The 15,023-nt window shown below is 45.8% G+C and overlaps 1 protein-coding gene across 1 annotated transcript in view; it reads right to left on the minus strand.

Annotated features, from left to right (window-relative positions):
* Positions 1 to 15,023, minus strand: part of LOC138563791 (beta-1,3-galactosyltransferase 5-like) — a 166,771-nt gene that overhangs the window by 104,073 nt on the left and 47,675 nt on the right. Inside the window, exon 2 of the mRNA XM_069642862.1 lies at positions 10,200 to 10,793. Coding sequence (XP_069498963.1) covers positions 10,200 to 10,773 — 574 coding nt within the window. The 5' untranslated portion in view covers positions 10,774 to 10,793. The remainder of the gene's footprint in view (positions 1 to 10,199; positions 10,794 to 15,023) is intronic.

Below are 15,023 nucleotides of genomic sequence, written 5' to 3' on the forward strand. Positions count from 1 at the left end.
TGAGAGGTGGGCTGGGATAGAAGTAGGGGGATTTGAGAGATGGGCTAGGATAGAAGTAGAGGGGTTTTAAGAGGTGGGCTAGGATAGAAGTAGAGGGGTTTGAGAGGTGGGCTAGGATAGAAGTAGAGGGGTTTGAGAGGTGGCCTGGGATAGAAGTAGGTTTTCTTTTTAGAGATGGGCTAGGATAGAAGTAGAGTGGTTTGAGAGGTGTGCTAGGATAGAAGTAGATGAGTTTGAGAGGTGGGCTAGGATAGAAGTAGAGGAGTTTGAGAGGTGGGTTGTGATAGAAGTAGAGGGGTTTGAGAGGTGGGCTGAGATAGAAGTAGAGGGGTTTGAGAGGTGGGTTACGATAGACATAGAGGAGTTTGAGAGGTGGGCTGGGATAGAAGTAGATGTGTTTGAGAGGTGGGCTAGGATAGAAGTAGAGGGGTTTGAGAGGTGGCCTGGGATAGAAGTAGAGGGTTTTTTAGAGGTGGGCTAGGATAGAAGTAGAGGGGTTTGAGAGGTGGGCTAGGATAGAAGTAGAGGGGTTTGAGAGGTGGCCTGGGGTAGAAGTAGAGGGGTTTTTAGAGGTGGGCTAGGATAGAAGTAGAGGGGTTTGAGAGGTGGGCTGGGATAGAAGTAGAGGGGTTTGAGATGTGTGCTGGGATAGAAGTAGAGGGGTTTGAGAGGTGGGCTGGGATAGAAGTAGAGGGGTTTGAGATGTGGGCTGGGATATAAGTAGAGGGGTTTGAGAGGTGGGCTGGGATATAAGTAGAGGGGTTTTTAGAGGTGGGCTGGGATATAAGTAGAGGGGTTTTTAGAGGTGGGCTGGGATAGAAGTAGAGGGGTTTTTAGAGGTTAGCTGGGATAGAAGTAGAGGGGTTTGAGAGGTGGGCTAGTTTCCCTTTTTCCTTGGGTCCAGAGCAGCTAAAGTTGGAGCTTCCGCCACTTCCTTTCACTTGCAATAAAAGCAGTGCCCAGTCGCCTGCAACACGCATTATCCACAGGGAAACTCTGCAAACTAAATAAATAAATAAAGCATTATCTGCCGATGTGTGCATCTTTCTGTATAGGAAATAGACGGACCCAGGGGGCGCTATTTTGCTAGACTCCTAGAGCGTTGCTATGGGGAATGTGCGGCTGCCCTTGGCAGGGTAATGTAGCTTATGGGGGAACGTGTCATCGAGACAATCAGGCCTTTGTGCATTGCTCACATGTGCCTGCCATTAGGGACCGATAGTTCATCAAATACAGGAATGATAGGAAGGCTTTGGAAACAGGAGCTCTGGAAACGTGTTATGGGTGGGGACGATCTTAATATTATGGTGTTAATTATTGCAAACATTTAAAGGAAATATTTTATGAAACTGGTGCATGATTTGGGGGTGCCTATTTATGTTGCTTTTATGAAGTATATGGAATGTCATTTATCTTGGGAATATTTTATGTCGTCATTCTTTAATTATATGTGGAGTAAATCGTGCTGCACCTTACCGCTGGGGACTAAATAACGCATGCGGTCAGGGCAGACAAGTGACGAGGTGAAAGGTCACCTGTGACATGGCTTTAGCGTGCACCTCACAAGTCTGAAACTCGGAAGGGGGGGGGCTCAGGCCTTGATACTCCAAGGCTTATCAATTCAGTGATATTACATTATTACAGTGCCTAGAAGCAGGGGACATAGTAAGTCCCGCTATATAACATCTTGATAATATAACGAGCATTACCTGCCACCAGGGACCTCATTTCACCAAAATTCCAGGGGTAGCGGAAGTGACATCACACGACCCTTGATCCCCCTGATAGCATCACAAGAGGTGATGTCATTTGACCCCACCTCAAAGTGATATCGCAGGAAGCAATGGAGCACAACCTTTCACCGGTTGACAAAACAGGAAGTGGCATCACATAGCTTTGTACACTACGAAAAATATGGTTATGATATCATTATAATGTGATGTACATTTCATACACGAATGGATCGCCACATGTATCGTTAAGATCAGTGTGTATAGGCCCATATTACCAAATTACTGTGAATGCAAGCAGACGTCAAAGGCCAAATGATAATGATGTGTTATTATATAGCACTTACGCTTAAGCGCTTTATATAGAACAAATATACACCCAATATCACCCAACCTGTTTTGGTACTCGTTTATCGACGTCAGAAGGTTGAAAGGCTGAGTTGAGGAGTTTAAGAACAGACTAAATCAGTGACTCACCCCCTGTAGTGTGCCTGAAATAAACCTTTAATGAGTCTAGCAATTATTGTATAGAATTGCAGAAAGACGCATTATTTGGTTTTCCTATTCTTTCTTATTTAGGGTCAGTGCTGAAAGTGTTAGACTTGTGGCACTCCTGTTCTTATTTTTCTTATTTTTTTAAGGGGCCTGAACAAGAAAGCCAGCCACTCCAGAAGTAAAGAGCCACATGGTGCTGGCCACAGCCCAGGAGCTTGCATTACATAAAAGGTTGAAAGGGAGACCTCAGAGGTCGCATTTGCGACCGCTGGCGACCCCTAAATGACGTCCCTGTCTGCTACTGGGCAGCATTACAGGAGGCAATGGAGGCTGCTCATACCATATGATCACGTGTAATGTGAGGATGTGCCTTACATGTAATGGCTACACTAGTGAAGAGCCCCCAATTATCGGCATATCTGAAGATATGGGGCTCAGCCTGTGATGGAAGCACCTGCACGCGAGTCTCTACCTTGCACGTGATGACTTTACCAGGCATATGAAAAACGTACTCAGTGGCATTATATGGCATTGCAGGGGCATTGCAGCCTGAGCTTGTCATACAATTGCAGCACCTAAGCATGTGAGAATTTACCTCGCATAAGAATACTATACCATGCCTAGGAGGCATTAACTGGCATTCATGAGGCTTGCGACGATGCACCTGGGTATATGATGGCAGCACGTGTGGGCACCTTCGATTTGGAGACCATACCAGATATGTGAGACATTAAGTGGCATTAGATGGCATTTCTGAACTTGACAGAGTGGCAGCAGCAGAACATGCCATGCTGTGCCTAACATACAACATAACTGGCATAATAGGATGTAACAGGCATAAGACATCTGTATCTGCATGTAGTCGGCAGTCCATGGCATATTATGGCAGCGCCGTTTGGGAACATTGAGCATAGAACGACTAAACCAGCTGCATGAAGTAATAATGACCCTAAGATAACAGCAATTGCCCATTTGCTGTAAGACAGCTCAGTAGGTTCAGCGCTTGCTGCTGAGATTTTTAGCCGATCTGTAGATCACACGTTCAAGTTGTGGCAAGGCAAACTCAGCCTTTCATCCTTGCAAGGCTGTTAAATAATCAAAGCCCTATTACTCTGTGAACGCAGTGCCTGGGTTTGTGTTTCTTCTGGTTTACAGTGTTGAAAATGCCGGCTGTGCCATCAAAGATCATGTGACCTCATTTCCTGCTTGGGTGCACTTTTTTGCTGTGATTTTCAGGTCGAGTGGATTGTGTTTTGGAGTCCTATTAAAAGCAAATGTGATAGAACTGCTCCTCATTCCTCAAGTTCCTGTTGCACTCTATGAACAGCATTATTATGGTATTTACTGAGTGTGGACCTAGCTCCGAGAAGCAAGCGAGCGCTTTAAAGATGTGCACAACAGTACAGATATAAAGCAGGAGTGGGATACAGAGGAGGGGTACAGCTGTACCAGGAGGTGGGGAGGAGAAGGGCAGGCCGTGTCCATCGTGGTAGGTGGCGGAAAAGCTGATAAGCAGGATGTATATGATTGCTCATGATCTGGAGAAAAGCTGAGAAGCCTGATATGTATGATTGCTCATGATCTAGAGAAAAGCATGATTGCTCATGATCTGGAGAAAAGGTTATAAGCAGGATGTATATGATTGCTCATGATTTGGAGAAAGCTGATAAGCAGGATGCATATGATGGCTCATCATCTGGAGAAAGCTGATAAGCAGGATGTGTATGATTGCCCATTATCTGGAGAAAGCCGATAAGCAGGATGTGTATGATTGCTCATGATATGGAGAAAAGCTGATACGCAGGATGAATATGATTGCCCATGATCTGTTGAAAGCTGATAAGCAGGATGTATATGATTGCTCATGATCTGGAGAAAGCTGATATGCAGGATGTATATGATCGCTCAGGATCTGCAGAAAGCGTATAAGCAGGATGTATATGATTGCTCATGGTCTGGAGAGAGCTGATAAGCAGGATGTGTATGATTGCTCATGATCTGGAGAAAGCTGATACGCAGGATGTATATGATTGCTCATGATCTGGAGAAAGCTGATACGCAGGATGAATATGATCGCTCAGGATCTGCAGAAAGTGTATAAGCAGGATGTATATGATTGCTCATGGTCTGGAGAGAGCTGATAAGCAGGATGTGTATGATTGCTCATGATCTGGAGAAAGCTGATACGCAGGATGTATATGATTGCTCATGATCTGGAGAAAGCTGATACGCAGGATGTATATGATCGCTCAGGATCTGCAGAAAGTGTATAAGCAGGATGTATATGATTGCTCATGATCTGGAGAGAGCTGATAAGCAGGATGTATATGATTGCTCATGGTCTGGAGAGAGCTGATAAGCAGGATGTGTATGATTGCTCATGATCTGGAGAAAGCTGATACGCAGGATGTATATGATTGCTCATGATCTGGAGAAATCTGATACGCAGGATGTATATGATCGCTCATGATCTGGAGAGAGCTGATAAGCAGGATGTGTATGATTGCTCATGATCTGGAGAAAGCTGATACGCAGGATGTATATGATTGCTCATGATCTGAAGAAAAGCGGATACGCAGGATGTGTATGATTGCCCATGATCTGGAGAAAGCTGATAAGCAGGATATATATGATTGCTCATGATCTGCTGATTCAAGGAACGATGAAGGCATCACTTTGGTGACCAATTTGTTGAAACCAGATAGCCCAAATTTTCCAACAATACAGATTTTGTAATTCCATCTCAAATTATCAATGGTCGCATTTTTTAAAATATAACTTCATTGATTAACTTTAGGTGTTCTATGCAGCACATTGTCAATAAGTATTTCTGATGTCATGTTATCTGTAAACAGATGCAAATGAATTAAGCTTGTGGTCAGCAAATGAGACACTGAGCTGTCATCTATTCCATTTGATCTAAATTTGATTTGTTTATGGTTCACGTTTTTAATAAATCCTACCTGTTATTGTACTGAGATCATTTTGAGATGGGGAGAAAGAGCGAAAGAGAGAGAGTGCGAGGGAGGCATATGAGCTACCCCCAATGCGTTGCCCATCTGGCTGTGACCTGGAGTTGAACTTTCAGCAATGGCTACTGGGTGGCGCTGCGTGTGTCAATCTACATATATACATTTCCTTTTATATGTCTGTACTTTCTATTAGTGCCCTACGGAAAGTCCATGGCATCATTACTTCTGCAACCCCTGGCCTTTTGGTGGATGCCAATCTCTGCTCTGCTGATCAAATTTAGCGGCTATGAAAGTAGATTTGTTAGTTAAGTGAGCTTTGCGAATCAGTATTTATTTCTTTGGGGACTTTTGCTGTGGTTGGTGGCATTTCCTTAAAGGAAATGGCTTCTTCCGGATGTGTGAATGAGAATGTGGTTTTATAGGTCACTGTTGTGTTGTGCTTTCCACCTACCTTGTCATCCCTGCTTGTGTGCATGAGGTCATAAGAGTCCTGGGTGTGGAATGTTGTGTGGGTGCTCATCTGCTGGGTGTTCAGCTTGAGAGAGGATGTTTGAGTGAGGAGGTGTGGGTGCTCATCTGCTGGGTGTTCAGCTTGGGAGAGGATGTTTGAGTGAGGAGGTGGGGTTGCCGGTGAATGTCCCTTCCCACCGTGTATCCTGTAAGAAAATAAAGAAGTTTCCTTTTGTACATACACACCCCTAGGGGAAAAGTCACCGTACAACAGTTATCAGAATGCACACTTCTGTCTCTTACCAAGTCACTTCCAAAGCAGGATTGATCGGGAGGATAGCTCAGGGGCAACCTGCTCGCCTTGGCAGCAAGATCACACAGAGCAACACAGGTTCGATCCTCATGTCCGCGCTTAGAAACCTCTGTGTATTAAACGAGTTATAAATAATTGTGTGTTTATTTGTGAATGATGCAGGGCCGGGTGGGCAAGCGCACATGCGCAGTCATTAACCCGAGACCGGCTCTGTCAATGTCCAGGCTGGGAAGAAGTCAGCAGATGTGCAAGGCTGGATAGTCCGTTTAGGGCAGTGGTCTTCAAACTGGGGGGCTGCCCCCTCCCACCACTTCAAACTGGGGGGCTGCCCCCCCCCCCCCATGGGGTCCAAGGGGAGTGTGATGCGCTTCAAAAAGGGGTTATAATGACTGCTTATTGTAGAAATTATAGGCGATGTAGCATCCGGGAGGCCACGGCAGCAATATTTGTACTCAAGGCGGGGCTAAGCAGCAATATTTGTACTCAAGGCGGGGCTGAGCAGCAATATTTGTACTCAAGGCGGGGCTGAGCAGCAATATTTTTACTCAAGGGGGGTGGGGGCTCAGCATATACAAGTTTTAATACCACTGATTTAGGATGAAAATGAGGAGGCGGGGAGTTGGTAACAGTCATTGAAAGTAATAATGTTTCAGGGGTTCCAAGGATGTTGGTAAATGGGAGGGGCATTATGACGTAGTTAATCCACAATGTCTGTGGTAGGATGCCCAGTGTGGAGTTGAATGCAGAGCATTGCTGGAGAGTGGCAGAAGTCAAGACGGAAACGCAGTAGTGGAGTAGACCCAATAGTCTAGACAGTGATGGGTGGAGGATTAGTGGAGTAGACCCAATAGTCTAGACAGTGCTGGGTAGAGGATTAGTGGAGTAGACCCAATAGTCTAGACAGTGATGGGTAGAGGATTAGTGGAGTAGACCCAATAGTCTAGACAGTGCTGGGTAGAGGATTAGTGGAGTAGACCCAATAGTCTAGACAGTGCTGGGTAGAGGATTAGTGGAGTAGACCCAATAGTCTAGACAGTGCTGGGTAGAGGATTAGTGGAGTAGACCCAATAGTCTAGACAGTGCTGGGTAGAGGATTAGTGGAGTAGACCCAATAGTCTAGACAGTGATGGGTAGAGGATTAGTGGAGTAGAGTAGACCCAATAGTCTAGACAGTGATGGGTAGAGGATTAGTGGAGTAGACCCAATAGTCTAGACAGTGCTGGGTAGAGGATTAGTGGAGTAGACCCAATAGTCTAGACAGTGATGGGTAGAGGATTAGTGGAGTAGAGTAGGCCCAATAGTCTAGACAGTGCTTGGTAGAGGATTAGTGGAGTAGACCCAATAGTCTAGACAGTGCTGGGTAGAGGATTAGTGGAGTAGACCCAATAGTCTAGACCGTGCTGGGTAGAGGATTAGTGGAGTAGACCCAATAGTCTAGACAGTGCTGGGTAGAGGATTAATGGAGTAGACCCAATAGTCTAGACCGTGCTGGGTAGAGGATTAGTGGAGTAGACCCAATAGTCTAGACAGTGCTGGGTAGAGGATTAGTGGAGTAGACCCAATAGTCTAGACAGTGCTGGGTAGAGGATTAGTGGAGTAGACCCAATAGTCTAGACAGTGATGGGTAGAGGATTAGTGGAGTAGACCCAATAGTCTAGACAGTGCTGGGTAGAGGATTAGTGGAGTAGACCCAATAGTCTAGACAGTGATGGGTAGAGGATTAGTGGAGTAGAGTAGACCCAATAGTCTAGACAGTGCTGGGTAGAGGATTAGTGGAGTAGACCCAATAGTCTAGACAGTGCTGGGTAGAGGATTAGTGGAGTAGACCCAATAGTCTAGACAGTGATGGGTAGAGGATTAGTGGAGTAGACCCAATAGTCTAGACAGTGCTGGGTAGAGGATTAGTGGAGTAGACCCAATAGTCTAGACAGTGATGGGTAGAGGATTAATGGAGTAGACCCAATAGTCTAGACAGTGATGGGTAGAGGATTAGTGGAGTAGAGTAGGCCCAATAGTCTAGACAGTGCTTGGTAGAGGATTAGTGGAGTAGACCCAATAGTCTAGACAGTGCTGGGTAGAGGATTAGTGGAGTAGACCCAATAGTCTAGACAGTGCTGGGTAGAGGATTAGTGGAGTAGACCCAATAGTCTAGACAGTGATGGGTAGAGGATTAGTGGAGTAGAGTAGACCCAATAGTCTAGACAGTGATGGGTAGAGGATTAGTGGAGTAGACCCAATAGTCTAGACAGTGCTGGGTAGAGGATTAGTGTAGTAGACCCAATAGTCTAGACAGTGCTGGGTAGAGGATTAGTGGAGTAGACCCAATAGTTTAGACAGTGCTGGGTAGAGGATTAGTGGAGTAGACCCAATAGTCTAGACAGTGCTGGGTAGAGGATTAGTGGAGTAGACCCAATAGTCTAGACAGTGCTGGGTAGAGGATTAGTGGAGTAGACCCACTAGTCTAGACAGTGATGGGTAGAGGATTAGTGGAGTAGACCCAATAGTCTAGACAGTGCTGGGTAGAGGATTAGTGGAGTAGACCCAAAAGTCTAGACAGTGCTGGGTAGAGGATTAGTGGAGTAGACCCAATAGTCTAGACAGTGCTGGGTAGAGGATTAGTGGAGTAGACCCAATAGTCTAGACAGTGATGGGTAGAGGATTAGTGGAGTAGACCCAATAGTCTAGACAGTGCTGGGTAGAGGATTAGTGGAGTAGACCCAATAGTCTAGACAGTGATGGGTAGAGGATTAGTGGAGTAGACCCAATAGTCTAGACAGTGCTGGGTAGAGGATTAGTGGAGTAGACCCAAAAGTCTAGACAGTGCTGGGTAGAGGATTAGTGGAGTAGACCCAATAGTCTAGACAGTGCTGGGTAGAGGATTAGTGGAGTAGACCCAAAAGTCTAGACAGTGCTGGGTAGAGGATTAGTGGAGTAGACCCAATAGTCTAGACAGTGATGTGTAGAGGATTAGTAGAGTAGACCCAATAGTCTAGACAGTGCTGGGTAGAGGATTAGTGGAGTAGACCCAATAGTCTAGACAGTGCTGGGTAGAGGATTAGTGGAGTAGACCCAATAGTCTAGACAGTGATGAGTAGAGGATTAGTGGAGTAGAGTAGACCCAATAGTCTAGACAGTGCTGGGTAGAGGATTAGTGGAGTAGACCCAATAGTCTAGACAGTGATGGGTAGAGGATTAGTGGAGTAGACCCAATAGTCTAGACAGTGCTGGGTAGAGGATTAGTGGAGTAGACCCAATAGTCTAGACAGTGATGGGTAGAGGATTAGTGGAGTAGACCCAATAGTCTAGACAGTGCTGGGTAGAGGATTAGTGGAGTAGGTCCAATAGTCTAGACAGTGCTGGGTAGAGGATTAGTGGAGTAGACCCAATAGTCTAGACAGTGCCGGGTAGAGGATTAGTGGAGTAGACCCAATAGTCTAGACAGTGATGGGTGGAGGATTAGTGGAGTAGACCCAATAGTCTAGACAGTGGATTAGTGGAGTAGACCCAATAGTCTAGACAGTGCCGGGTAGAGGATTAGTGGAGTAGACCCAATAGTCTAGACAGTGATGGGTGGAGGATTAGTGGAGTAGACCCAATAGTCTAGACAGTGATGGGTGGAGGATTAGTGGAGTAGACCCAATAGTCTAGACAGTGATGGGTGGAGGTTTAGTGGAGTAGACCCAATAGTCTAGACAGTGGATTAGTGGAGTAGACCCAATAGTCTAGACAGTGATGGGTAGAGGATTAGTGGAGTAGACCCAATAGTCTAGACAGTGATGGGTGGAGGATTAGCGGGAGCAAACAAGGGCATTTGGGTGGATAACATGCAAAGGTTGAGTTAATAGCAAGAATTGTAGGATCCTGGCAGCAGAAGGACTGTGAAGATGGGGTTAGAAGTGTTGGAGGCAGGGGGGTGGAGAAGTGGTAGGGCTGAGAAGGAAAGGTTGGTAGCAACATGGTGCTGGTTGGGGTAATGCAGGGCGGGAAAACGTGATCAACTGTAAAGATTGTGGCAGTGGCTGGAGGGGAGTGAGGAGTTTAGGAAAGTAAAGGATGTGTTGGTTGCTGTTTGCTCAAGGGGAAAGAGTGGGCGAGTATCCTGCACGTTCCCAGGCATGTCACTGTATACATTGTCCTGCTTCTCTTTGAATAGTGGATGGGTGGAGTACAAGGTATGGTGCTCACTCTCTGACTCGTCTCATTGTGGGGTGTGTGGGAAATGTAATGCGTATACTGTACCTTTAAAGATAAACTCCGCCTCCTTGCAGTTGTGGTGCAACCACTCTATGAAGCAGCGCTCCTTCAGCGACAGGTTGTGGTGGCCTTCATTGAAGTCCCACATGAGTATATCCTGGAACTCCTCCACTTCTTTCCTCACCAAACTCATGTGCTTCAGAACGGGGTCGGTGGCCATCAGGAACAGGGGCTTGACCCAGTAGCCAGACACCTCTTTTTCCACCGCCCACGTCCGGCGCAGGGATGCCCTCCTGTCACTTGACATGGGGTGTGTCTTTATGGCGAGCAGCAGCAGCGGTTTACCCGCGGGGGAGCGGCAATAGTCCACTTTGTCCTCCAGGAGGGTGCATTCGTAGCTCTGCAAATGAGGGAACTCCATTTCGAACTGGGTGACGTTGAGTTGGTAGGTGGACATGTCATCCTTCAGAGTGAAGGAGTGTCTTTGCGGCAGGGTATGTGGCGTTGGACTAATCAGATCATGGTGGACATGCAGGCCGTTTACCATGAAGGCCCATAGAATTGAGACGGTTATGATAAGGAGTCCAAAACCGAGGAATTTCCTCCACCGATGCTTCATGATCTGGGTTTTTTATTTATCTGAAAAAAGAAAAGGAGAAAAAGTAAGCTTTTTGGCACATAGTCCAATTGTTTTTAATCAACAAAAAAATCTGGTACATAAAGGCTGGTGAAATTGGCGACTTCTGTATCACAGAAGGGAATGGCAGAATGCGTAAATAATCTGCCATTCCGTCTGCGATGATCATAATTTTGGTAGCTAGAGGTGGCGAGTCTGGCGAGGCCTGGGCTGGCCACTGCCAACACAGATTACGACTGATGTCCTTATAATGATTTTAATAAGCGCTTTCCGAGACCCAGTGGTTTTCTCAACAGTGAGAAACCTTCTACTACCACACACCCGGACTAGTCCAAGTTTATTTCAACTCGCGCATCAGCCCCACAAGAGTGGAATGTGCAAAGTTATACACATTAAATAATATTTTGGCAGTCAGTTCATTTTATGCGCATTGTCTCATAGAAGTGAGGGTGTCCAGTGGAAAAGTAAAGTAAATGCACCCTCAGAAAAATCAAACTCTTTCCCCAAATATTCTAGAATTGGAGTTTATAATAATACCCCTCCTAGAATTTTTGTTGTACAGAAAAAAAAGTCGTCTACCTGAGTTTTCCAGGAAACATTATCACATGGAACCAAAGTGAGCAACGGGTCTACTGGCGGATCCAATTTCATAAGCAGCATGTAAAGTGCAAGTTCAATTAACAAAGAAAGGCCGCCCATGTAAGAGTTCGCTAGACTGCTCTACTTCGCAATCATGTTAATACGTTTCCGGTTGGCCAGCTGTTCAATCACAGATGCACTATCCTTGTTGTATTCCATGTGTAAGGGAGGCATGGTATCACAAGTATGACACGGACACAAAAGGTACAATTGTAAAGCCTTTATTCAATTCTCGAGGTTTAGAAAATCTCCTACTTTGCCCTATAGCTAAGATAGGAGTATCTCTGCCATCAAATAATAAAGATAACGCCCTGCTAGTCAGTCCCTGTCAAATCAAAATGGCCTATACTAACAAAACCTCATTCCTGCCCTATCTCTTGTACAAAAAGTGTCTAAAAGGGAATATTATGCAAAGGAAAATCAGTGTTCGCATATAATATTATTATTATTATTATAAAGAATCAAAATGGCTGAGTCAGCTCTCCTCCCCATGTTAGACAGAACAGAGTAAGGCGGTCCCCATCGACGAGAGGACACACTCTGGCTCAAGTTCTCAAAACAAAGCAGTTCAAAACGTGGATCGAGGCCAGCCATTCCTTCCACGTTAAAGTCACTTTTCCAACATTCCAAAAGTTCTTTTCACAGTTCAACAAAAGGTTCACAGTTCAACAAAAGTTCACGTAGGCCTCCTCGATCGTGCTCGGACTTCTCACTCACAGCACTTGTAGGGGTAGCTTTATGCACCTCCGTTAGGGGTTCCCTTCCCCTAATTTATCACACTTCACTTCCGGTCTCCTTCAGTCAGGCTTCTACCATTTTTCAGATGTCGAAGACTTTCGAAAGTGCAAGGGTTTTACTGTAGACCCCCCCCGGCCACTTCGACTTTCCCTTTAACTCGCACCCTTGTGTTATTTGCTCCAGTATTTCTTGGTCTATGTAGTTCAATCTCATGAGCACAAGAGTTCAATATTCACTCCTTGCTTCCCCTTTCGCCAGGGTAAATCTTGATAATCACACTCTTTAAAGTTCATTCCCTTTGTTCCTTTATAATAAAACATTTCACCTTTTACAGAGACTTTCAAGTGGCCTTTCCTTTTGCTAGACCAGTCTGCTACTATGCATCACTGGTTTCACAGTTATCAGTTATTTTAAAGTTCACCACATGTCTGCCTTTCTTCGTGTCTCATTCACTTGCGTGCAGCCTTCAATTGTGCTATATACCTTTGAAACTTCAATCTTCCCTTAACATACACTGGTCTTTCATGTTGCTCGCCAACTCACAGGCTGTGTGCATTCCTTTCTTGTCTTTTGTCTTTAATTCACGAGTCAAGGTTAATACCACAGGCTTGGCCTCACCTCCCCAACCCAGTTGTTAACCAAAGAGGGTTGGAGGAGCCTTTGCAACACAATGCAGTCTTCTTGCCTCGTATTTGGCCTTCTCCATGGATCTCTTACGCTTCTTTGGAGGCAACAACGTCCAGCAGGGAACTCCTGGGTTCCTTTAACCATGGTTCTCGTCCCTCAATCCTTCGCTCTGCTCCAGTAGGTTCACCTTTGCCCCAGAAGTTCTGCTGCTTCTCGTGTTCCACACTGCTCAGTGTGTGTCTCAATGTTCCACCTCTTATCCATGTGACGAGAGCTAATGGGTATCAGATGTCTGTGATTAAAGTCAAGTGCCAGACTTTGCCTGACCCGATTTGCGGGACATGTCCAATGGCATGTATAAAAGCTAGCCTTGTTGCTCTCAATCACCCTCTTCCGCGGCCCAGTGTTTGTGTGGAAAAGGGTAGGGGGTGGATTGGGGCATCAGAGAATCCTGTACACTAGAAGGGGTCATGGGTACGGAAAAGGGGGAAATGCTGCATCTCACCATCGGTCGCCTCACACCCACTCCCTGAAGACCTCTCACCCAGGTAATCCTCCCTCACTGGTCCACCCCCAGGAAGTGGATCCAAAAGCGATGGCCTTATCCTTGCCACCAGTCCCCGAGGACTAGCGGACGAGACACCCTTTGCTTTCTCACACATGCCATATTCTTCTCACCGGCTGCACAGAGTTAGACCACGTATTGCTTGTCGATCTCTTGCTGTCAGTTTACCCACACTCTCCCTCCCCTGTTTAGCTTCCTGCATGGAACCTTGGCCTCAGAACCCTGCACCAGAGTTCGTGTGTGTGTTCCACATGCCGCTAGCGACTGAAACATTCTGAAGGCCATAGTATGAGCACATGTCCACTGATTGTTCCTGTATTTCCTGAATCAGTGGTAACCTGGCACAATCCGTGGAAACTATCGAGACACTGTCGGGGCAATGATGGCCATCTCGTTTGTTATGTTGTGAACCTTTGCAGATCTCTCCACCAGGTGCATGGCAAAGTGCACACAGATTTCAGAACATGCATGTGTTGAAAAACAGGGAAGCGCTAGGCGTGTACCTGGATCCTGTGCATGTCACGGCACATATTCTGCGACTCCTGATCCACCTCTGCTATGTGTGGAGATATATTAGAATCACAGTGGGAAGCACGGCCGCGCAGCAGGTAGCAGTATCAGTTGTTTAAAAACCAGTGGTTGAAGTAAGCAGTGGCGCTGCTCCTCTACTTTTCTTTTATTAAGTTGTATTGCTTCTTTACTTTTATTTGAAAAAGTAACCAATCCGGAATGTTTTTGTTTTAAGATAAAAGTGTAGGAAGAAGTTGACACTTGCATTTTAAGTGCAGTGCACTGAACGTTCCCTTAAATAGCAGGCGTATGTGTTTGGGGGTTTGGATAACGCGTGGGTGGGTTTGTGGCAATGTGATTTGTGGGGAGCGGGGGCAGGCCAATAGGGAACATAGTGCCACTACTTCTCTTCATACACTTCGACCACGGAATCAAACCAAGACCCTCAGATGCCTTGATGGATTTAATCATGTGATTTATGTACCCCTAAAATGAATTCACCTTCTTATAGGGGTGAGTCAGGAACCTTTCTGACCCCCTCATCTAGCACACATCATCCATTGCTTAACATGGCAACCACCATTACCCAGGCACAGGCTATACATTCCTCTAGGGTACAGAATACCAATACAGAATCCTAATTCACCAATAAGGAAAAATAAAAAAGGGCCGCCGACAGCCAAGATAAAACTAGGAGGAACATCTAGTTCTGAGCCAGGCCCAGGAACACCATTTAATCACTTCTGCGCCTCATTTAGGTTTATAGAGATGCAGCCTTCCACGGTTTCTAAGATCTGATGCCGGTCCCTTCGATTCACAAAGAGCAGAAACTATTGTTGCCAGGCTCGGAAAGACCCATAGGAAAATAGGGCAATGCCCGAAGGGCTGGCCCAACATTCTAGTTTGGGATAGTATTTTCTAGTCAAAGTGGGCGAGTTTATTTGGTCAAAATAAACCCAGTTTGAGTTACTGCACTAGTTTTAGAAGATGCTACTAACCAAATATATTTTAAAATGTACTATTTGCATTACATTTGATCAAAACACCCCCGTCGTCAGGAAAAATGGTTAATTCCAATTTGTTATTGAGGGCTACTGTTTCGTTGGTGCAGAGGACACACGTATGCCCCAGTCCCACCCTGATTGTTGGGCAC

This window comes from Ambystoma mexicanum, chromosome 1p (genome assembly GCF_040938575.1).
Source record: "Ambystoma mexicanum isolate Mex_15411 chromosome 1p, UKY_AmexF1_1, whole genome shotgun sequence".
Taxonomy (NCBI): Eukaryota; Metazoa; Chordata; class Amphibia; order Caudata; family Ambystomatidae; genus Ambystoma; species Ambystoma mexicanum.